This window comes from Eutrema salsugineum, unplaced genomic scaffold (genome assembly GCF_000478725.1).
Source record: "Eutrema salsugineum unplaced genomic scaffold, Eutsalg1_0 scaffold_2, whole genome shotgun sequence".
Classification (NCBI taxonomy): Eukaryota; Viridiplantae; Streptophyta; class Magnoliopsida; order Brassicales; family Brassicaceae; genus Eutrema; species Eutrema salsugineum.
Window position 1 is genome coordinate 1,238,548 of NW_006256829.1, and position 23,185 is coordinate 1,261,732.

The window sequence follows — 23,185 nt, forward strand, 5'->3', positions numbered from 1 at the left end:
CTTTTCGAAAGCCCATTTTATTAATATTAATTAGAAAACGATATGATATCTTGTAGGAAAGCTAACAAAAGAATAATTCTTAATTTTAAACATTCGGGTTACAGAGAATAGTTTTTATTATTATTTTATTTAAGAAACATAACTGTTTTTTTGGAGCTACTTATGATTTCAGTTTTTTTGAAAAGTAGAACACCATCTTATATATAAAAGCTGACCAACTCTCTCCAATTGAGTGACACGTTAGTACTGGAGAGAGTGCCACGTATCCCGCCTGAATTGATTTCTTAAAAAACTCGGTTATGTTCAAAATTGGACTCAAATACAGGCCCAACAAAAGTGTAACGCAGTCAGTCCTTTATGGGCCAACAAGAGTGTAAAAATAATAAAGTTGATGAAGACTCTTATTTATAGTGCAGCTTCCACTACTCAATTATCCAAGTTTGTCCATGTGGACAAACCAAAAGACCCATTTTAAAAAAATGTCATAGGTATTTATATGCTTGAGTTAAATTTGGGTCTGCATCACATCAATATCAATATCTTCTAAGTCTATCATTATACACATATTTATACAAACTTTAGTTTATACATGTCAAATATAGCAAATTAATCTTAAAAATAAATAATTAAATAATTAAAATAATTAAAATAAATATAGAAACGAATCTACAACTAATCCTTGATTAATCTCTGCTTTTTTATCTAAGCGCTAGATGGACCTAGAAGACATATATAATTTTTTAAAATTAAATAAAAAAGAATAAATCAATAAAATATATATAACAAAAAAATCAAAATGGTAAATTAAATTAATTAACAAATATTATATTAGTAAGATTTACAAGAATAAAAAATATGAAAATCGAAGAATAAATAAATATTTCTATCTAATATTCAACGTATATTTTTAAGTAAACTATTACGTTTTATACAAAAATTAAAATAGTAGTATTTTAGTCCATAATTATTTTGGAAGAAAAAATAGAGTATTTGACACAACTACTATAGAAAAAATTACAAATAATATATCATCAAGAAGAAATCGAGAAAAATATAAATATTTTAAATAAATATTAATAATAAACATAAAATTCATTAGAAATTATTTAAAATATAAATTAAAGTAAAACCGCGCATATGCGCGGATTTTCTCCTAGTTATTTTAATTCATAGATGATCCCAAATATTTGAGAAATTATATTCTCTGGTTTGGTTGAGTAACCAGACGGGTCGAATTGTAATGATGATAATTATGCTGCATCAACATCAAAATCGCCTTATTCTGGAACCAATGAATTGTACTGTATATACAAAAACCATGAAATATTAAAAAGAAAACCCTAATAATTAGTGACTAAAAGAGTGGATTTTGGTGTTACTTATAATCATCTCCAGAAAATGGCAAGAGTGAATCTTTGCTTTCGAAGATCTCCGTGTGAATCTAGTGTGTTTCGTTTCCCCTGTCAAAAAAGAAAAATAGAATCAACTTTTGTCGAGACTGAGCCCTGAGTTGATCCGATTTGCTCTTAAGCTCTCTCTCTTGTCCCGGGCTTTGTAAGTAGATGATCTCTCTGTTTGTCATCCACCGAGTGACTTCTGCTTGTAACCGTTTTTGATCCTATCATAAAGTTTCTCCTTGGTTTTACGTTTCTTGTCCATTTTCAATCGGTATCTCTCTTCACGTTCCCTCTCGTAAACGCCTTTCCAATGTACTTCTCCGGTTAATGGCCATAGCCATCTTTCCCTTGGATGGTCATTATCATCTGCTGCTTCTGCCAAGTCTTCGTCCATGCTTTTCAGTAAAGTGAAGTTAAAGTACTTAGCCCACATTACCCCTCTTCGTTTCGGTAACGGATGTTGCTCCTCCACTGAACCGTCTCTCGGGTTCATGTAAACCATCTTTCTCCCGCTGTGATATGCCCAGACATTAACCAACAGTTCCAGAACCCGGCAGTAACAGTGTTTTCTCTACTTATTGTTGGAAAACAAATATAATAATAACAGAAAACAATCAGAAATTTGTGAAGATGGGAGAAGAAAGTCAACAAGTAAGAATTTGGCACTTTTTACCTCGAGCAGTGATGAAGCCAGTGAGCAACTTTTGGAGCCGTGCAGTGCATCTAGAGACTCCGAGAACATCCTGTGATTGCGGTGTAAACTAAGACAGTGAGTTTGGGGGGGGGGGGGGATGTTTTGGTGAATATTATGTTAGGGAATAATATTTACCTTGAGAACATGACAAACTCGAGGAAAGACGGAGTTTGGCATCACCCAGTTGTGGAGAGAAGACCAGTGATGACCATCTTCAGGCATGGGAGGAAGCGCTTCAATGTGTTTAGGCAACCCATACATATGCCGGAATGCATCTTCAAAAGTGGTCCTGCATCAGTTTAAAATCCGAGAAACCGAATGTAAACTCAGCTTTCTTATATCAATCAAATCTACTAAGAATTAAGAAAAATGAATTCACATAACGAGAAAGCGCCATTATCAGCAGAAATGATGGTTAAAGACATGTGTATGTTAAGCTATGGTTCTATCTTATGCAATTGTATATTGTCCTCGCCATTATCAAATATAAATTACGTAACAGTTTATAGTGGAGGAGGGTTACCTGCAGTTTCCTCGGTTAAGGATATCACACATAGACCAGAAAGTAAGCGCATTTTTACTTCCAAGTGCGTCACTATCAATGTCTAATCTTGTCCAGAAGTAAACAATCTCCCCCTTAGTATCCCGTTGTATGATGTTCTCCAGGGACTCTTCAGCTTTAGATGATAATGAGACCTGTCTCCACAGCAAAAGTGTCATTAAACAGTGTCGATGTTACACAATGGATGCAAAGAAGGCTATGTGCCTTTCAAGAATAATCCACTCAAGCTTTCAAATAGTTCGATATTTAGAGTGATACTTATAACCCGTAACTTTGAAAATGAATGACAAACAACACTACTTTTAAAAAACTACCTTCCTACCAGCAGCACGCCATGACTGAAATCCAATCCAAGGTCTCATGTGAATGCTATCCACTTTATTTGCAACAGAAAACATTCCTCCAATTTCGCAGAGGATATCTCGATAATGAGTATCATTCAGTAGAGGTAATCGGTCTGCTGCATCTACGTCGTCTGAGCTTAACCTTCGATCTTTGCTGGACTAAAGTGAAGATATGACAAAAGAAATTCAGAAATCAGCAACATGATTTAAGCACAAGTTTACCCTTAATTTTTTTATTTAGAATTGATAACTGTTGGAGGGAACATCACAAACCAATAGAGAACCTTACCATACTCAAACCACGGTACAGAGATCCATGATGCAGAAAGGGCCAAGCGCCAGCTCCGTTGTATATCTCATAAATACATAAAGGCTGACCCGTTCGTTCTAGCTCTCCTTCATCCCGTTCATTCACCTCAAATTTTAGCTTCTCCGATTTCCGAGCATTTCGGTATATCTCCTCCCAATCCTCAACATCTCTTTCCGTTCTGTCCTCTAGCTACATATCATACGGGAAGAGAGAATTTCATATAGTAGACCAATGCAGCTCAACAAGACTCACAGAAAAATGTCTAGGGAGAACCTAGAAATATGTCTGATGGCAGCAAAATTTGATACCTCCTCAGATTCTACTTTCTCGTACTCTTCAGCTCCCTCGATTTCTTCAAGAACATCCCAGTCTAATTTGGAAGGAAGCTCGTCCGAAAGAAACATGGTATTGTTGTCAACAGGGTTTGTTGACTCAACAACACCCGTGAACTTCTCTTCTACTTGGAAAACAATTCCAGGTCTTCCAACGGATGCATAAGCGGAGTCCTGGATGAAGCTTTTTGGCTGCCCTATTTCGCTCCTGAACAGACTCCACTCCCATGCGGCCACTTGAAGTTGAGAAATAGGACCTGGCAAGAAAGTATCAGATGGAAAATGGAGTATGTTCTCCAAAAGCCTAGCATAACCAGTTATGCATTCTGTTGCCATCAAGTTCTTAGTTAAAAGTCTTCCTGAAGAAGCAATTGCTTGAGCAAATTTAGAGAGCCTTCCATCTGATATCAAGGGTGAAAATGCCTTCAACAATGCATCAGGGTCGTTTCTTCGAAAAAATATTCCATGAACTCCATCAGCCATCTGCAGTTAAAGGTCAATAAATAAGCAAAAAACAAAGAGGAATCTGGTATTGTCCGATTATCATGAAATCATATAATACAGAGTACTCACATATTTTTTCATGACAGGAAAGTCAGGTGTTATAATAGGGATGCCAAAGCTCATAGCTCGCACAATTAATGGAGGAAAACTTTGTTCCTCTTGGGAAGAAGCATAAACAAGAATATCAGCCATCAGTAGAACTCTATTCACATCCTCATTCAAACCAAAATGCCGAACAGTTCCTTGTGTCAACCCAAGCCTCGATGCAACCTCCTGCATTCATGTATTAACGCCCAATTATGTCTTCAGTATACAATCCAGCCGAATGAAATTGTCAGAGGATATACTTTCCCTAGCAGAAGAAAATGAGTTTTTGATAGCACGAACTGTATCATATAGTATTCTCATGGATGCATTCTTATCAAGCAAAATTGCTGCTAAATGAGCAAAATGAACCTCAACTAAGAGACATTTCCACGAAGTTTTTACGTAAGCACCAATTAGCGTTTTAGCTCAAGACCAATGAGCCTCTGTTGATAGCATCGACTATGGAAACTATATTTCCTAAGATTTTAGGAAGGAGAAGATATGATAAAGTCTACCAAAAAAATTCTTACCTGTACAGCATCGCTCTGCCCTTCGGTAGAATTACCATATAGAAAAACAAATTTGAAGGAACCGCCGGTATCTTTTCTCCTCCCATATCGTGTTAAAAGTGGTCCCAACATGTGCATTGCCACGGCATTATCCCAAGAAAACTCGTCATAAAAGAAGGAGCTCCCAAGCACCACGATGATCAGGTCATCCTCGCCAAATCCTTTAATCTCCCTCAGTTTTTGTTTCGTGTGGGTTTCACTGTAGCTTTCAGCAGCCCAAACATCGACTACTGATTCCGGAATCACAATGAAGTTCCCATCATCAAGCACGCTATGCAGCATCTGAACAAATTATACGATCTTAGGTAAAATACAAAGCAGACACTTTGGTACACTCGAAGTGGTAACATAGGCTTATGACAAACAGGAATATACCGGCAGAGTAAACTGTGGAAAGACAACTACATTTGCTCTCGCAAAAGCACTTCTCCAGTGGGAGATTAGAGAATTTTGGTCCATCTTTTGATAAACAGGCAACCGATTTGCAAGAACATCTTCATGAACTATCCATATAAGTGGTACTGAACGAAAAGGCTCCTGCATAAGGCTGCATAAATATGAACGTTTATCATCATAGAATGTCAAACACAGATGTAATTATCAAAATTCTGAGAAGCCGAACAGCCTGTTGATTTTTCACATCTTAGGCAGCAACAGCCAGTATAAGTACGCAGTACAGAGGTCGATCTGATAGCAGGCAACTAAAGAGCTTAATTTTACCCACCTTGAAATAGCTTCTTTTGCTTCAAGCGAACCAGCAATAATACCTTCAAAACTGCAGAAGATGAATCACTGTAATTTAATCCAGGTGGAGTGGGGAAACAAAATATATTTAATAGAGTATTCAAGAATCATTTGCCAAGAAATCTGATTTGAAAATATGGCCAAGAAAACAACAAAAAAACTTTCAAAGAACTGGTAGGACACATACATTGTCCAATCAGTGCGCCCCAACTGATCTGAAACCAACACTTTAACGTGGCCAGCTAACTGTTCCCACAATGAACGTGCTTCACCATTCTCAACGGCAAAAACCTGACAACTTTTAAGGTCACAAGCTTTTCTAAGAGAGGCGGTAAATAACACACATCTACGCTTGTATCCACACTTCATTGCATATTTACAGTGCATTAACAAATTAGAGCATCCATTCTGCTTATACCATAAATAGGAGAAATAAAAATCTTCAACATCAACGTTAGAGCTGCAAACATAAAATGCCATAAAGTTTCACCTTAAACACGTAACCCAGTTTTTGAAGATTCTTCATCACTGTGACCAACATTAGCGTTCGGGCATCTTTCTTCATATTGCCTAGTATCTGGCAATCATAATATACAAAAGAGGTGAGTGAATAGAAAGCGCATGGAGACGGACGAATAAAAAGCATTATGTGAGATCGATCACAGAAAATAAAACAGTGTATATAGATTCCAAAGCTAATCTACAAATGCCTTCAGTGGGACTGAAACCAGTGATTAACAATGCAAATAATTTCAAAGTAACGGTGAAAACGCCAGTGGAAAGTTCAAGCATGTGCCAGCAGACTCCTTGACGCATCTACAAAGTAATTTAATTTTAAATCCATACCCCCAAGGTGCAGCATCTAACTGAAACACATGGCATTTGCCCATGAGCCTGTATATGTCTAGTCAGGGCGTTTAGGAAAGCTAACTACTGTTATTGCTCCACTGGCTCAGACCCGACAAAAAAAAAATTAGACTTGATCCCACAAAGTGCTACTGACGTTTTCAATCTTGCTGGTGGTTATCTACTTTAGCTATGATAAGAAAAGAACATAAACCAGGGTCCACATCAAATCTCTTTAGGAGGAGATCTCTTTCTCAAAGGAATCTTAGCCAAGAGCTTTCCAAATCATAAATTCTAACGGCATTGAGCCAGGACTAATTGGCAGCTCCTCTTCTAAACCTAATGAATAATGTTATTTTTCCAAATCATCCGAACACAAGTGCTAGAAATAGAAACATTTACTAAGTGTACAGTCTCACAGTGTACACTAGCGCTTAAATCACCATTCAGTCGCAATTTAGAAACGCTAGTAAGTGAATCGATTGCAAAAGGCATAGAAGAAAGAAAAAAAAAACTCACGAGAGCCAGCCTTGGGGGACGAACGCCGATCCTGACCGCCGAACGCAAGGGATCAAGCCCTTCTCCTTCAATTAATGTCCTCGAAGTTCTTCCAGGGACGTACTTCAAGGTACTTCCCAATCCAATTAGGCTTCTCCCCTGTCCTCCCTTCACATTCCCTTGCCAGGAAATCGAATTCTGAAGCAACAGCGAGGACATGACGAACGCGCAAACGGTGAACGCGACCAGAAAGTAGAGCAAACAGGTACCACGGGGCTTGAGCAACGAGAGCAAGCCCTTGCGGTTCAGAGATCGGCCAATGTGATGAGGTCGGATACGAAAGGAAGGCCGATCCAAACCGGAGTGAGATCGATCTCGCCTGTCGCTCGAATTCCGCTTAAGACGGAGACGATCCCGGACGGAATGGAAAGATATCTCGCTGTTTCCGGCGACGTTGTTAGCGTTGTGATTCCCGTCTCTTCCGGCGCCGCCATTGTCATCGATCTCGAGCGAGAGAGAGTTTCTCCCCATAGAGAAGAAGAGACAAAGCTGCTTCACTGGTTTTCGATACGAAGCTCTCTCTCTGTTTCAGGTGCCACAAAGCTTCACCATGAGAGAGAGAGAGAGAGAGAGAGAGAGAGAGTGTGAGAGAGATTCAGATTGATAATTTGATTTGCGTACTTTTGAGTTGCGAATCTGTTTAAGAGGAGACACTGGTGGAGAATGAACAATTTTTGTCAAACTTCTCGACTTTTTAAAGTTTTTTTAATATTAAAAATTAATTTTTCTGTCTGTGATTTCAAATGTATTTTTTTAATCATTAAATTATTTTGTTAGGTCGGTGACAAAACAATTGTTTCATCAAAAGATCAGATTTCACGCGTTTATCAGAGAGTCCAACTTGCTTTTTGAGCAGTAATTGTCACTGTTTAGTGATAATGAAATCTCTAATCTAACAATGAATGATGCTTGTTTGTAAGAAATTAACAATGAGTGTAAACCGGAGATGCGGTTATGCCAATAAACGGATATGATAAGTAAATTGTACACTTAAATATTTGTTTGCTTTGTATTTGTGTATATAATCTACCAATCACTTTTGATGATAACAAATGTATCAGTGAAAATATGTACACTCAATCATATTGCTTTGTAATAAAAAAACAATTGTCCATATATTATAAAAGATGTAATTTAAATTTTTTTTTAAGTTTCAGTGTCAAGGTTGGAAAAAAAAATGAGATCGTAAGCCAAAAAAAAACTAAAAATGCATGAACGAATCTGATTTATTTTGTTTAGTTTAGTTGTTGTCTATCGTAACCACTTTCATTTACCTTTTAACAATAACATGCATTTACTCTTTGATCATACATTATTAAAAATGGTTATACTAGACACGCTTTAATCTTTATACAATCTTTTGGCATAGCATTATACGCTCTAATGGTTTTTAACTGGTAATACACTAATATGTACAGTATCATAATAAAATGAGTATTAAATCGCGTGCGTCGATCTTCTAGCGTGTCGATGGAGTACGAAACAATCAAAATTAAATAAAACATGAAATTACTACTATTTGTCAAATGATTACGAAGTTACTACTCAAATACATATAAAAGTGTTTCTATATTTTGTATCACCAATGTATAACGCAAGTTAAAGTTGATTAGATTCAATCTGTATCCTGCAAATGTATTCAATGCAGCAGAATCTATTTTTGTCTTTAATGCGGCATATGGTACATCCGTCTTTCTTTGAAACTCAGTATGGAAGAAAAATTAATTACCATAAGTAAACAAATGATATTTAATTAATAAGAAACACAAAACATGCGTAGATAAGGACAATTTAATTGAATCGGATTAGACGTAAATGTTGTTCCCATGTCTTTTCATCAAACGTTTAAATGGAAGTTGTTAACTCATGCATCCTCATCGACACACTTCGTTCTCCATATACCTTTGTCAATCGTTTTTATGTATTGGGGTCCATGAGACCATGACAGAGAGCTCTCACGTATAATCACATGATGATTTATACTATTTCCTCTTTTTTGTCTTTGTGTTTTCTAATTAATTCCTTAGATATTATTTACCTACATTCGAGATATTTATAGAGAAATGTGCAGTGTTTTCATATTCATATTCAGATCCAATTCTTATGTTCATTGCAAATTGCGCGGTGTGTGGCATTGATCATGAGTTCCGTTTTTTAGTAGTCTTGTATGCTAATGTTCATTTTATGCTTACGTATTTACCATTGTGGATTTGTGCATGATTATGTTTTGTATTGTTCATTATTTTATTTATTCCAGTATCGTTTGAACTTGTCGTTCAAACATAGTCAAATTTTCACCCAGATGTTGGTAGGCATTCAATCAGAAATCTACACCAAAGCCTATGAAGTATCTCATCATAAGTAGTTAAGTACATAGTCTTGTTTTTTTTTAGAAAAAAGAAGTGAAGCCAAATTATGCTTAACTTTTTCAAAATTTTCGAATATCTAGACAGATTGATTCAGCTCTTGTCTTGGGTCGGGTAATCTTTTCGGACAAGGAAAACTTTTTATCTAAAAAGTAAAAAGCATATTCACCCGTTGTCCAAAAATAAATAAATAAATAAAATTCACCATAATAATTTTGGTCGGATTTTATAATAGGCCCAAAAATCTGGCACCAAAAATAAAATAAAACACACCCCTTAATAGGCCATGCCCATTGGCTATTACCGTCACTAGGTTAGTACAATGTCCCAACTATATGCAGAAAGAAAAACGAGAAAGTGTATGTAAGTCAGATTTTGGATTCTCATTGATCAATCAGAAAGTGACACCTCACTGATAACGTTTTTTTTTTTTTTTTGCTAACCAACCCCCAAAAAATAAAATAAAGATAATAGACGAAAAACAATTATTTCTTCATCATCATATTCGGTATCTCAAAAGTTCTCCTCCCAACTCAGAGCTCCGCTTTGCTTCTGCCGTCGAGGCGGTTTTAAATGGCGGCAGCTTTACCTCTATCTCCGATTAGCCATCAGTTATGCCGGAGCAGCTTCAGGTTCTTGAACAACGCTACGACTCCCCGGTTCTGTTCTCCGGTTTTCTCGGTTTCTCCAAGTCTCATCGGCGTAACCGGAATCGGCTCGGCGAGTCAGTTACGCGCTCGCCACCGTCTGATCTATTCCGCAGCTGCGACGGATTGGTTCTTGCATGACGTCGGAGCCACCGTGGCAGTTGTCGGTGGAGCCTACGCGCTCGTCTTTAGCTTCGAGAGTCTCACCAAGCGAAACGTTATTCCACAGGTCCGTTCAAACTATGCACTCTCTGATGTTCTATTTATTTATGTTATTTACTACTGCTGTTGTAGCTTCGTTGAACACATCCATATGAATATATAATTCCTATGTTAGCTCTGTATTTCTGTAAATGAAGACTATATAGATACTCACACTTGATAAATTGCGGTTCTTTGTGTTAAGAAAGTAAGAACAAGAAGAAACAATAATGGACTCTGATTCTCTGATTAATTAATTGTTTCTGATCATGAACAGAATCTGAGCAGAAAGCTTGTGCATATACTCTCAGGTCTGCTTTTCGTAATCTCGTGGCCGATCTTCAGGTATTACTTTCTCTGTACGTATGTTGATTTCTTGCAATATTTTTTCTCTGCCTTCAGCAATTTTTTAATTGCTATTTGCCCTTAATCGTCTTTTAAGTTTAGCGCATCGACGGAGGCTCGATACTTTGCTGCTTTTGTTCCATTAGTGAATGGCTTAAGGCTTGTTGTCAACGGATTATCCGTCTCCCCAAATTCCACGCTAATCAAATCCGTCACTAGAGAAGGAAGACCAGAGTAAGCTTTGTGTTTTCTTGCTTTCTTTTTCTCCATCTATCTGATGAGTTTCTACTATATTCTGATGACACATTTCTTGTTTTCTTCCGACCATACCTAGGGAGTTGCTTAAAGGTCCTCTGTTCTACGTTATAGCCCTTCTCGTCTCTGTGGTTTTCTTCTGGAGAGACTCTCCTACCGGTATGATTTCGTTGGCAATGATGTGCGGTGGCGATGGTAATTTTTCTTTTATCAGTCAATTTCCTTTTCTTTTTCAACATTGGAGTTATAACCACTGAAAACAAAAAGTGATTGTTATACATTTGTTTGTGGTTTGATATATAATATGTAGTGGACTAGTGGAAATAGGTTAGTGATCTGTTGTGTCTAAGATTACATGATAACTAGGGTTTTGTTGCGTTGATTTCCAACTACCTGCATTAGTTAGGACATTGTTGATTATCTGCAAATATCAAATCCTGTGTCTTTTATGATCGTTGATTCCATGATCTAATATCACTGACAAGGGAAAATAAACTCTCTATAACCTTTTATTAGTCAAAACAATTCTCCCTCTCTCACCTAAATCATAGTTCAAATTTACACTTGAAAGTGTCGAGATACTCAAAATTTGAACCTAGTTGTTTTTTTTGGTGTCAACTAGCTATGTTATTAAATAAATAAAATACAAATTGAGATATTAAACCTAGCGCTGCATATACAGGAATAGCTGATATCATGGGACGTAAGTTTGGGTCAGAAAAGATACCTTACAACCCAAGAAAGAGCTGGGCGGGAAGCATCTCCATGTTCATCTTCGGCTTCTTCATCTCCATCGGGTAAACCCCACGATTAATCATTAAACAATTCGTTTTCTTGATGAACAACTCTTAAACATTGAGAGAGATATATTGCAACTAAACCCAAATTAATTACTTTCTTTCTCTTTTGTAATTTTATAGATTACTTTACTATTACTCAAGCCTTGGATACCTTCACATGAACTGGGAAACGACCTTTACGAGAGTCGCGATCGTCTCACTGGTCGCCACAGTGGTCGAGTCTCTACCCATCACCGATCAATTAGACGACAACGTTTCGGTTCCTTTGGCTACTATTTTAGCTGCTTATATAAGTTTCGGATACTAAATTCAGCCGAAATGTATATATTTTTATGAATCCGACCTAGTTATGTATCCAAGAATATGCTAGCTGTATATATTTTACTTCTGCGAAACTTACATTACGGCTCAAAGATTCATAATTAGTTAATTACCCCTGGTTTCGGGTTAGCAGGAGTGTTCGATCGATACATAGAAAACAAAATGGATCACAAAAGACTTTAGGACATTAGTATGATGTTTTGAAAGGATAGGGACTTTTAGAAACTATTGGGGTAATATGAATTTTCAGAGAATATTGGGGTATTTGAGACTTTTAAGAAACTATAGGGCTATCAAAGTATTGTATCAAATTAAGAAAAAGACACCTCTCTTAACAATGACTCTCTGATCGGTTGGCAATTTCTACATGTTGACCATTTACGATATTTTTGGAATGTTTTCCTAATTAGTGGACACTATTTTTGTAAAAGATTTTCCTTAAAAGACAGACAATGCATATACATTATTAGGGAACTTCGTCCAAAAATGTTCAAATGTGCAATAGAAAAAAACTTTTCAAATGTGCATGAATTCTAGAACGCACAACTGATGCATCATTGTGCAAAGGAATCTATGACTTGTAACTATTTTTGTTATTACCTTAATAATTGATTATAATTAATTCGAATCCATAATTTCAGTTTCTTCCTAAAATAGATTTTAATATACAGGGTGGTTGGTCGTACTTCAACTATTAAGACACGATCAAGAGACACTAAAAACAAAGATACTTTACCAAAAGCTATATACATTCAGTTTTTCTGTGTCCATGTTGGAACATAGACTACATAGTAATGTACTACTACTTGGGCTCTGTCTTAAATTTATGTTATCTTGTGTAAAATGTAGGGAAGGAAAAAAAAAATACCATATTAATCACATCTCACATGTCACTATAATTTTCTTCTGAATATGAAAACTTTCATAACATAAATAAAATAATTGGATTAACATCTAGTAGCTATTTCTACTTATAGATCGGATACGAAAACAGGTCACGCCTGTCTATGTCTATTGTCCAACTCTAAGTTAACGACTAAAAGCGCACGTAAAATAAATGCATATCTCATCTCATACTAGTATCCAATGTATTTGTTTGTAATTATTATTCAACTAGTGGCATGTATCAACAACTGTACAACGTAATTTGTAAACGACATGGAGAATTAAACCGGCGAAAAAGACTGACGTCATTCGAAAGCGGCCGGTTCTGGTCACCACGCGTGTAGCGGCGGATTTTATACGTGTCATTCAAGAAGAGCGAGTAGAAAATTTCGACTATACATACTCGCGTGTGAAAGATAATCCAAGGGTATTTTTGTAAACATACGAACATGCCAAGTAACGTTTCCGCTTCTGCATTAACACACTCGTCACCTTTATAATTTCTCTGGAACGGAGATATATACGCGAGAGATATCTCTTTCCTGTAACCTTAAATGGAAAATTCGATTCAAATTGAGTAGAGAATAATAAAAAAAAAATATTTGCATTTTAAGGAATCCAATAAGCAAATTTCGAATTCACTATCAAATTATTAACACCAAACAAAAAAAAAACTCCTCGGCGTTATTTACACGGTTTCGCCGTCGAGGAAGGAAGAAAAATCGGTTTTCGTATTTTCCGATGATGGAAGTTTCCGCCTCCGCAGAAGAGACGACGGAGAGCACCGGAAAACACAGCTGGCAGAAAAACGTCGCTGCTGCTGCTCACAATCACAATCACAATCATAATCATAATCACCACCGTTACAAATATATCTCAAATTACGGTGGCGGAGGAAGCTCCGGGCGGCGTTTTCTGTTCTTCGTTTCCTGCTTTGGGTTTTACGCTTTGGTGGCGGCGACGTACGCGTGGCTCGCGTTTCCACCGCATATCGGCCGTACGGATCATGTATCGTCGTCTTCGCTAGGTTGCAGAGAGGACAATGAGGGTTCCTGGTCCATTGGCGTTTTCTATGGAGATTCTCCCTTTTCTCTCAAACCTATCGAAACCGTGAGTTTCTGAATTTACGCTGCTCGTATCACTCGATTTTTTTTTTTTTTTGATTGAGCGAATTTGTGCATTTTAATTTAGATTAGAAAGGGAATCGTCTCTTTTGCCTTAGCTAGCAGGTAATTGTTTCATCGGTCGTTATCTAGGGTTCATGAATTTCAATCATAACACGACATTGTTTCTGCTGGTTTTTGGGTGATGGAACCAGATCAATGTATGGAGGAACGAGAGTGCAGCATGGCCTGTGGCTAACCCAGTCTTAACTTGTGCCTCCATGACAAATTCTGGTTTTCCAAGCAACTTTGTAGCTGATCCCTTTCTTTATGTACAGGTATGTAAATTCTAGTCCTCTTTGATTCCTTGGTTTGCTTGCTTCATGAATACATGGAGTATAGTAGAAGAAATTCAAATGACATTTTCATGAATAAAAATCGCTATTTAAAGTGGTTTGAGTCTCTAATTTTGCTATCTTATCTTATGGAACAGGGTGATACTCTTTACCTCTTCTTTGAAAATAAAAACCCCATTACATTGCAAGGGGATATAGGAGTTGCAGAGAGTATTGACAAAGGAGCAACTTGGAAACCTCTTGGTATAGCTTTGGATGAGCCTTGGCATTTGTCTTTTCCATTCGTCTTCAATTACAACGGAGAAGTAAGATGTCTACTTCTTACTCATACACATTGATGATAAGAAATATACTTACAAAGAGCGTTATTTAACTTCTTGTTTTTTTTTATCAAAAGATATACATGATGCCGGAGAGTAACCAGATAGGACAGCTTCATCTCTACCGCGCTGTTAACTTCCCATTAAGTTGGAAACTGGAGAAAGTCATATTGCAAAAGCCGCTTGTTGATTCGACCATAATCCATCACCAAGGAAACTATTGGCTATTTGGATCAGATCATAGTAGCTTTGGGACGAAGAAGAATGGTCAGCTTGAAATCTGGCACAGTAGCACTCCTCTTGGCCCATGGAAACCACATAAGAAAAATCCTGTCTACAACGGTAAAAGAAATGTAGGGGCAAGAAACGGAGGCAGAGCGTTTTCACATAATGGGAATATTTACCGTGTTGGTCAAGACTGCGGTGAAAGTTATGGCAAAAAGATACGAATATTTAAAGTAGAGGTTCTTTCTAAGGAAGAGTACAGAGAAGTCGAAGTCCCCTTCGATTTGGAAATGTCCCATAAAGGTAAAAATTCGTGGAACGGAGTTAGGCAGCATCATTTCGATGTACGTCAGCTAAGTTCTGGTGAATACATTGGTTTTGTTGATGGTGACCGTGTAACTTCAGGCGATCTGTTTCATCGGGTTTTTCTCGGTTACGCCTCTCTTGCAGCTGCTATTTCCGCTGTTGTGTTACTCGGGTTTTTGCTTGGTGTAGTGAACTGCATTGTTCCATCAACATGGTGCATGAACTACTATGCGGAAAAAAGAACCGATTCGCTCTTGAATTTGGAAAGTGCCGGTTTGTTCTCGGAAAAGTTAAGACGAATTTGTTCTCGGTTGAACCGAGTACCACCTTTCCTCAGAGGACTCGTGAAGCCTAACTCCTCCTTGGGAAGGTTAACGCTTGGTTTAGTAGTCCTAGTAGGAGTTTTGCTAGCATGCGTAGGTATCAGATACATATACGGTGGAAGCGGAGCGGTTGAGCCTTACCCGTTCAAAGGTCACTTATCTCAGTTTACGTTAGCAACTATGACTTACGACGCTCGTCTCTGGAACCTGAAAATGTACGTTAAGCATTACTCTCGATGTCCTTCTGTGAAAGAGATCCTCGTCATATGGAACAAAGGACCGCCTCCTGAACTGACTGATCTAGACTCGGCCGTGCCAGTCAGAATCCGAGTCGAGAAGCAGAACTCTCTAAACAACAGGTTTAATGTTGATCCGCTGATAAAAACCCGCGCCGTTCTTGAGCTTGACGACGATATAATGATGTCTTGTGATGTCATCGAAAAGGGTTTTAGAGTTTGGCGGGAGCATCCGGAGAGATTGGTCGGGTTTTACCCGCGTTTCGTTGATCGAACCATGACTTATAGTGCGGAGAAATTTGCGAGAAGTCACAACGGATACAATATGATTCTGACCGGAGCAGCGTTTATGGACGCCGGTTTCGCGTTTGATATGTATCAGTCGGATAAGGCGAAACTTGGTCGGGAATTTGTGGACGAGCAGTTTAATTGTGAAGACGTTTTGTTGAATTTCTTGTACGCGAATGCGAGTGGATCTGGAAAGGCTGTGGAGTATGTGAGACCGTCTTGGGCTGTTGACACTTCGAAACTTTCCGGTGTAGCGATTAGTGGAAACACGAATCAACATTACAGAAAGAGAAGTAAGTGTCTCCGGAGATTCTCCGATTTGTACGGAAGTTTATCTGATCGGAGATGGGAATTCGGTGGTAGAAAAGATGGGTGGGATTTGTAGAAAAAAAAAGGAGTTTTACTTGTAGGGCAAGTAAGTAGTTCTTCAAAAGATGATTGTGGCTTTTAAAAATATAAGTTAGAGCCCCTTTGTGTTGATTTATTAGATTCGCAATGTAACTTTAGCCTCTCTTTTTCATATCGTGTTAGATGTTTAACTTTTGAACCTGTTGTCGGTGAATGAACAGGGCTTCTCTGATCTTATTCGATCATTTGTTGTTTTATTTCATATTTAATGAATTCTATCTTCTTCTTTATTTTAAAAAAAAACAACACCGACTATAAGATTAGGAAAAGGAAAACTGACTGGACCCAAAAAAGAAAAGAAAAAAAGGAAACTCTAATATCATATACTCCAAAAAGGAAATACAAGCCTATACCTCTCTGTATAAAAGCAAGACACACAAACACCAAAACTCTCATCCTTTTGTCAAACAATGTCGACAACTACCAAAGCCTTATCGCTTCTTCTTGTTCTTGTTCTTCTACTCTTCGTGTCCCTTGCTCACGCCACGACGGATCCATGTCCCATCAACTCCATCTACCAATTCGGAGACTCCATAGCCGACACCGGAAACCTAATCCGCAACGGTCCCGTCGGAGCCAGATCCCACGCCGCCAGTTTCCCATACGGTCAAACATACTTCCACCGAGCCACGGGTCGTTGCTCCAACGGTCAGCCCATGATCGATTACTTGGCACGCAGGCTTCGTCTCCCACTCCTAAACCCTTACCTCCTCAAGGGCAACACAAACCCTTCTTCTTTCAAGAACGGCGTTAACTTCGCCGTCGCCGGAAGCACAGCACTCAACAGCTCCTTCTTCGCCGCGAGGAACCTCCACGTTCCGGCAACAAACACCCCTCTCTCCACTCAGCTCGCTTGGTTCAAGTCTCATCTACGTTCCACGTGTCACGGCTCTTCTTCTTCGGATTGCTTGAAGCAATCTCTTTTCATGGTCGGTGAGATCGGAGGCAACGACTACAACTACGGTTTCTTCCAAGGAAAATCCATGGAAGAAATCAGAAGCTACATCCCTCACGTGGTTGGAGCCATCGCAGCCGCGGCTAGAGACGTGATCCGAGCCGGTGCGGTTAACGTGGTCATCCCGGGAAACTTTCCGGTTGGATGTTTTCCGATTTACTTGACGTCTTTTCCCGTGAAGGATCCAAAAGCATACGACGACAAAGGTTGCTTGAAGCATCTCAACGAGTTCGCAATGGATCACAACAACCAACTCCAAGAGGCTATAGCTTCTTTAAAGAAAGAGTTTCCGGATGTGGTTATAGTCTACGGAGATTACTACAAGGCGTTTCAGTCCGTTCTACGAAGCAGCAAATCTGCGGGATTCGACAAGAGTGTAGCCTTGAAATCTTGCTGTGGGATCGGAGGAGCTTACAACTACGACGGAAAGAGACAGTGCGGAGCAGCGGGAGTGCCGGTGTGTCAGAATCCGGACAAGTTCATAAGTTGGGACGGAGTGCACTTGACACAGAAGGCTTATCGATTCATGTCTAAGTTCTTGAACAACATCATTCTTTCACAGATCAAGTGTCTTAGCTAGAGCTTAACGAAGGAAGAGTGTCTTTTCTAGGCTCTTTCTAGTTTTGATAATTTGTATTTTGTTTCAGTTGATTGACAATGACTAGTTTCTTTTGGGTACATAACTATTTTATACACAAAAAAACATATGTGTGTAACAAAAATAGAACAATTATTCTCATATTTAATGTCCAAGTTTCTTTCACTATACTTTCACACATCGAGTGTTGTCTAGCCTCTACTTAGTTTTATTTATGTCACACATTTGTTGAACTAGAAATTTATTTAAATTTGTTTTTATTGAACAAGAACATAGTACAATTACAATATGTTTTTCTGTGTGTGTGTGTGACATTAAATTACAATATGCCAGGACTTAATTACGGTTAATTAGTGTGATAATAGAATTTCAAGTAATTTGGAATAAATTTTATAATGTCGCAAATTAAAATAATGGATGATGTCAGCGCATATTGATCTTACAAAACTTTCACAAATGAAACATATACAGTATATTGAGTGATGGCATTGTTTATATATTGAATCAAACGAATCATTGCAAATAGTTGTCTATCCAAAAAAACTTGCAAAATCTCTAACCAAGTGATCAACAAATCCTATCCTTTTACTATTTAAAAAATAAATTAATATTTTAATCCAAAAGGCCAAAAAAAAAGAAGATGAACAAGTGAAGAAGAAAGGCGAAGAAGAAGTGAAGAAGGAAGTGTCAAATCTTATGCTTGCTCTTACTCTCTCTCCTCCATCAAAATTCCCTCATTTCTCTGCTCTTCCCAATATTCCATCTCTCTCTCTCTCTTCCTTTTCCTTCAATCGAGATTTTCTCGCTTTTATTCGAGAATTTCGAAATCGGAACCCACCACAACCCTGAAAAAAAAAAAAAATCAAAACAAAAAGCTTCAAGCCCTCATTCTGTACAGATCCAACGGTTCTGTGATTTTTTTTTCTTCTTTTTTTTTTTCTTATTGGGAAATCGATTCTTCTCGGTGTTTTGATTGTTGGATTAATCATGGGTCGTATCGAGACGTAGAAGAGGTGTTTTCGTTTGAAGGTCAAAGGGGAAATGTTGGCAATGGAGAAGGAATTTGATTCAAAGCTTGTTCTTCAAGGGAACGGTGGGAACGTTTCCAGAAGCAAGAGCTTCTCCTTTAAGGCTCCCCAAGAAAATTTCACCATCCAGGATTTCGAACTTGGCAAGATCTATGGCGTTGGTTCTTACTCTAAGGTTTCTAAATTCAATCTATTCTTTCGTTTTTGATTCTTCCGATTTTGGAACCTAGCTCCGATTTGTTTCTCAGCTCTTCTACAAGTATTGTTTTTCTCTGATGCTTCATTTTCTCCGCAATGTGGGTTTCATTCATGAACCAAGCTCGATTCTCTTGTTCGCATATCTTGAGCTCTGAATTTTTATCTCTTTAGCCAATTTGAGCGTCTTCGTTTGTTTTGTTGCGCTGTGGATAATTTCAAATCAGGTTGTTAGGGCAAAGAAGAAGGAATCTGGAACTGTGTATGCCTTGAAGATAATGGACAAAAAATTCATCACCAAGGAGAATAAAACAGCTTATGTGAAACTGGAGAGGATTGTTCTTGATCAGCTTGAACATCCTGGGATCATCAAACTTTTCTTCACGTTTCAAGACACTTTCTCACTATGTATGTATTTCGTATTCAAAAAATGATTTCTTTTGCCTGACTGTTTCTCCCATTACCTTCCTGCACTTTAACAAATTTCTCGTCTTCTCTATATGCTTTTGGTGTAGATATGGCACTTGAATCTTGCGAGGGTGGCGAGCTTTTCGACCAAATAACCAGAGTAAGATCAATCTCAGAACCTTGGGAGATTGATTCTTGGCTTTTGATATGATCGGAATTTGACATACCATCATGGTTCCTTCTGTGTTTTTTTTGTCCAGAAAGGTAGGCTATCGGAGGATGAAGCTCGGTTCTATAGTGCAGAGGTTGTGGATGCTCTTGAGTATATACATAATATGGGACTGATACATCGAGATATTAAGGTAACTCGTCTTTTGAATATCTTCTCTTTTGTGGCCTGGACAACTGGAGTGCTGAAGTGTATTCTTCAAATGGTAGCCGGAGAATTTGTTGCTGACTTCAGATGGGCACATCAAGATTGCGGATTTTGGTAGTGTAAAGCCGATGCAAGATAGCCGGATCACAGTACTTCCTAATGCAGCTTCTGGTAATATGACCGTCCATAATCCTATCTGATATTTATGAGCTTAAGGTCTTATCGATAGTTATTGCCAGATACTGGTTTAAGCCTGTCTCTGTAAACTGGTGACGTATACAGACGATAAGGCGTGCACTTTTGTTGGGACTGCTGCATATGTTCCTCCAGAAGTTCTCAACTCATCTCCCGCAACTTTCGGGTAAGAGTTTTTGGTTTCTGTAATTTGCCTTTTGGTTTTGTGGATTACAATGTCCCTTACTCTGTGTAACACCCTTCAAACAGAAATGATCTCTGGGCTCTCGGCTGCACTCTCTACCAAATGCTTTCAGGGAGTTCTCCATTTAAAGACGCAAGTGAATGGCTGATTTTCCAAAGAATTATAGCCAGAGATATAAAGTTCCCAGATCATTTTTCAGAAGCAGCTAGAGACCTTATCGACCGGTTGCTGGTAAGATACATTAAAAGCCGTCGTCACCAATCAAATGATATGGCAGTAACTCTTTCACTGTGAGGTTCTCTCAGGATACAGATCCAAGCCAAAGACCAGGTGCTGGGTCAGAAGGTTATGCTGCTCTTAAGAGACATCCTTTCTTTAAGGGAGTTGACTGGAAGAATCTAAGGTCCCAAACTCCTCCAAAACTAGCCCCAGATCCTGCGGTACACATCCTCATATACTCTGGAATTGTTATGCCCTTTATCATTATCGTTTAGCTCGTTTTTATTGATTCAGCTATTTTTACCTGATGCAGTCTCAGACAGCATCTCCTGAGAGCGGTGGCACACACGGTTCTCCATGGAACCCGACACATGTTGGAGATTCTTCAGCCACACAGAACGATGGGCATGGTGCTCCTTCTACATCTTCTGAGTCATCGGGTTCCATAACACGACTTGCTTCAATAGACTCTTTTGATTCAAGATGGTGAAGGCATTTAAGCATCCTTGTTCCACAGTTTCCTGGGCAACATCCCCGGTTTAAATCCCCTGAAACTGGGATTTAGTTAGACAATCTGCTAACTTTTGGTTTGGAAACATTTGGTTAACAGGCAACAGTTCCTGGAGCCGGGAGAATCAGTTCTGATGATATCAGCCGTGAAGAAGCTTCAGAAAATAACGAGCAAAAAGGTGCAGCTAATACTCACCAACAAACCCAAGCTGATCTATGTCGACCCGTCAAAGCTAGTTGTAAAAGGGAACATTATCTGGTCTGATAACTCGAATGACCTCAACGTTCTAGTCACCAGCCCTTCCCATTTCAAGATTTGCACGGTACTCTTCATTTCCTTAGCCTTGTCTCTCTACCAAAGATGCTGAATCTTAAATTGCGACTCTTGCTGAATTCTGCAGCCAAAGAAGGTTTTGTCATTTGAAGACGCGAAACAGAGAGCTTTGGTGTGGAAAAAGGCAATCGAGACTCTTCAGAACCGCTGAGAGACAAACTCCACTGAAGAAGAATGATTCTGTTATTCCTCAATTTCTTTTGAACTGACCAAACTCAATTCTTCAGATGTTTTTCTATCATACTTGCTTTGAAAAAGACAACTTGACAACAACAAAAAACAAAGAGAGAGAGGTACAAATTTTTAAAAAACTGCTTTTTGATTCCTTTATTTTCTTCAAACAAATGTATTTCAAAATTTAAATTACATGAGTTATCGATTTCAAGAACGAGTACTTCTTGTCAAAACCAATGGTTACATTGCTGGAAACTTGCAGATTACAAACAAACCAAGTATGCGAAAAAAAAGACTTGATTGATTTTGCTAGGCATTGCTCTCTTTGACAGCAAGAGGTTCATACCATTGAGGACCAAAGCCTGCAGTTTTTCTTGCTTCGGCGTTGAAAGGCGGTTTCAACGGTCCTCTAAAATGTTCCCTTACTACAGAATGAAACTTGTTAATAATCTCTTCATTGCTATCATCTGATTCTTTGCTGTTGATGGTGAATTCCGGATCCTTTGAACGTGTGTATAGATACTTAAACCATTTCACTCCAGCTGCACAGTGAGTGATTTCTTCAGGGTACACAACGCTCTCCAGTAAATCAGCTGTTTCCTTATCACCTCCGTTTCTAAACCGGGATATCGTCGTGGGCAGTACATCAAGCCCCCTAGCCTACAAGCATGTATGAAGTAATCAATGAAAGGAGGACCCGAAAAGACATTTTCTTTAGATAGACAGAGAGAGCGAAAGAGAGAACCAAAGATGGTGAAATGCTTATGAGCTTTGCAAAGATTCATCTTTTGCTAGGCTTTTGATGTTTTAATGGATATATAGAGAGGCACTACATCATTCTCGTGTTAAAAATCTGAATGGTTCGTGGCTTAAGTAGAATGTTTCTCACCTCGTGAACGCAATGCTCTATAGCCAAACGAGCCAAGAGATCCTGAGAAGTAGCGGCTGCAGAGTCCCAAAGACCGTCATGTGCAGGCAATGCACCGTAACGAGAACCGATCTCCTCAAGCCGAGCTGCAAGCAATGTGAAATGACGGCCTTCGTCCTGAGCTACGAGAACAAAATCCGTGAAGAACTCTCTCGGCATCTTCTCTAGCTTGCCAAAACGAGCAATTATATCCTGCAATAACATAATCATCAAAATTTGCAATGTTTCACTTCAAATCTATAGATGAAGACCAAAGGCGTACCCATGATAAGTCAATTGCCCAGCTTTCAGTATGAACAAGGCTATGTACAATTGCTTGCCTGCTCTGTAAGCTACCAGCTCTTCCCAGCTTCGGCATCAAACTCGGAGACACCAATTTCACCTAAAGAAACGATCTTCGTTTCAATCAATTTCGTAAACTGAAGAGAGAGAGAGACAAAATAAGAGATTGAAGGAGACTGTACATTGGTGAGACGAGCCGGCCTGTCCGGGACGGGGAGATCAACGGTGGGATCATATGGCTCGGAGATAGCACCTTGGAGCCATTTGACGGCAATCGAATCGCCAAGCCGGGCTTTTTCGAACGGATCGGCTGTGTTCAGAACCCTAATCGCCAATTCAATTAGGGTTTCGCTCTCCATTCCGTCTCTCTGTGTTTGTCCTCGTAGTTTTGCCGGCGGAGTTTGATGCCCGCCACGTGATAGAAATAATTAGTAAACCAAATATCCACCCGCAAACGTAGCGCGTGG

At 38.7% G+C, this 23,185-nt stretch overlaps 6 protein-coding genes across 7 annotated transcripts; 4 read left to right on the top strand and 2 right to left on the bottom strand.

Moving 5' to 3' along the window:
• Nucleotides 1–1,217: 1,217 nt before the first annotated feature.
• On the bottom strand, nt 1,218–7,554 carry LOC18019572. Its single transcript, XM_024156622.1, is given in 15 exon segments — nt 1,218–1,968; nt 2,071–2,140; nt 2,227–2,261; nt 2,263–2,380; nt 2,615–2,787; nt 2,968–3,156; nt 3,287–3,496; nt 3,616–4,122; nt 4,213–4,416; nt 4,761–5,081; nt 5,175–5,346; nt 5,524–5,574; nt 5,731–5,834; nt 6,034–6,120; nt 6,909–7,554. Coding segments are annotated over 15 exon segments (3,141 nt in total). The 5' UTR covers nt 7,419–7,554; the 3' UTR covers nt 1,218–1,578.
• A 2,253-nt stretch (nt 7,555–9,807) lies between these two features.
• LOC18019573 (phytol kinase 1, chloroplastic) lies at nt 9,808–11,956 on the top strand. The gene is made up of 6 exons (XM_006398844.2): nt 9,808–10,189; nt 10,439–10,506; nt 10,609–10,740; nt 10,841–10,956; nt 11,444–11,558; nt 11,682–11,956. The coding sequence occupies exons 1-6, from the start codon at nt 9,887–9,889 to the stop codon at nt 11,866–11,868; spliced, it is 921 nt and encodes a 306-aa protein (XP_006398907.1). The 5' UTR covers nt 9,808–9,886; the 3' UTR covers nt 11,869–11,956.
• A 1,475-nt stretch (nt 11,957–13,431) lies between these two features.
• On the top strand, nt 13,432–16,511 carry LOC18019574 (glycosyltransferase family protein 64 protein C5). The gene is made up of 4 exons (XM_024156492.1): nt 13,432–13,877; nt 14,086–14,208; nt 14,364–14,531; nt 14,624–16,511. The coding sequence occupies exons 1-4, from the start codon at nt 13,509–13,511 to the stop codon at nt 16,307–16,309; spliced, it is 2,346 nt and encodes a 781-aa protein (XP_024012260.1). The 5' UTR covers nt 13,432–13,508; the 3' UTR covers nt 16,310–16,511.
• Nucleotides 16,512–16,742: 231 nt separating this feature from the next.
• Nucleotides 16,743–17,867, top strand: LOC18019575 (GDSL esterase/lipase At5g03980). Its single transcript, XM_024156222.1, has one exon. The coding sequence runs from the start codon at nt 16,743–16,745 to the stop codon at nt 17,865–17,867; it is 1,125 nt and encodes a 374-aa protein (XP_024011990.1).
• Nucleotides 17,868–18,546: 679 nt separating this feature from the next.
• Nucleotides 18,547–21,659, top strand: LOC18019576 (3-phosphoinositide-dependent protein kinase 1). 2 transcript variants are annotated; one of them, XM_006398847.2, is made up of 11 exons: nt 18,547–19,088; nt 19,336–19,516; nt 19,624–19,676; nt 19,777–19,878; nt 19,955–20,063; nt 20,175–20,253; nt 20,337–20,502; nt 20,577–20,711; nt 20,804–20,976; nt 21,101–21,323; nt 21,402–21,659. In XM_006398847.2, the coding sequence occupies exons 1-11, from the start codon at nt 18,927–18,929 to the stop codon at nt 21,483–21,485; spliced, it is 1,467 nt and encodes a 488-aa protein (XP_006398910.1). In that variant the 5' UTR covers nt 18,547–18,926; the 3' UTR covers nt 21,486–21,659. The 2 variants fall into 2 exon arrangements, with proteins under 2 accessions (XP_006398910.1, XP_024011694.1); XM_024155926.1 differs by lacking the exon at nt 21,402–21,659 and having other exon boundaries at nt 20,804–20,982; nt 21,101–21,297.
• Nucleotides 21,635–23,163, bottom strand: LOC18019577 (uncharacterized protein HI_0077). Its single transcript, XM_006398848.2, has 4 exons — nt 22,901–23,163; nt 22,699–22,818; nt 22,398–22,628; nt 21,635–22,168 (listed from the first exon to the last, which is right to left on the bottom strand). Exons 1-4 carry the CDS (start codon nt 23,075–23,077, stop codon nt 21,818–21,820), a joined length of 879 nt encoding a protein of 292 aa, XP_006398911.1. The 5' UTR covers nt 23,078–23,163; the 3' UTR covers nt 21,635–21,817.
• Nucleotides 23,164–23,185: the final 22 nt, after the last annotated feature.

Coding starts and splice junctions, on each gene's coding strand:
- LOC18019575 (XM_024156222.1), top strand. CDS start 16,743: ATGTCGACAACTACCAAAGCCTTATCGCTTCTTCTTGTTCTTGTTCTT.
- LOC18019577 (XM_006398848.2), bottom strand. CDS start 23,077: ATGGAGAGCGAAACCCTAATTGAATTGGCGATTAGGGTTCTGAACACA. Junction 22,819..22,900: donor GGCCGGCTCGTCTCACCAAT/GTACAGTCTCCT, acceptor TCGTTTCTTTAG/GTGAAATTGGTGTCTCCGAG. Junction 22,169..22,397: donor TAGAGCATTGCGTTCACGAG/GTGAGAAACATT, acceptor ACATGCTTGTAG/GCTAGGGGGCTTGATGTACT.
- LOC18019574 (XM_024156492.1), top strand. CDS start 13,509: ATGATGGAAGTTTCCGCCTCCGCAGAAGAGACGACGGAGAGCACCGGA. Junction 14,209..14,363: donor ATCCCTTTCTTTATGTACAG/GTATGTAAATTC, acceptor CTTATGGAACAG/GGTGATACTCTTTACCTCTT. Junction 14,532..14,623: donor TCTTCAATTACAACGGAGAA/GTAAGATGTCTA, acceptor TTTTATCAAAAG/ATATACATGATGCCGGAGAG.
- LOC18019573 (XM_006398844.2), top strand. CDS start 9,887: ATGGCGGCAGCTTTACCTCTATCTCCGATTAGCCATCAGTTATGCCGG. Junction 10,741..10,840: donor ACTAGAGAAGGAAGACCAGA/GTAAGCTTTGTG, acceptor GACCATACCTAG/GGAGTTGCTTAAAGGTCCTC. Junction 11,559..11,681: donor GGCTTCTTCATCTCCATCGG/GTAAACCCCACG, acceptor GTAATTTTATAG/ATTACTTTACTATTACTCAA.
- LOC18019576 (XM_006398847.2), top strand. CDS start 18,927: ATGTTGGCAATGGAGAAGGAATTTGATTCAAAGCTTGTTCTTCAAGGG. Junction 20,977..21,100: donor GACTCTTTTGATTCAAGATG/GTGAAGGCATTT, acceptor TTTGGTTAACAG/GCAACAGTTCCTGGAGCCGG. Junction 21,324..21,401: donor CCCATTTCAAGATTTGCACG/GTACTCTTCATT, acceptor TGAATTCTGCAG/CCAAAGAAGGTTTTGTCATT.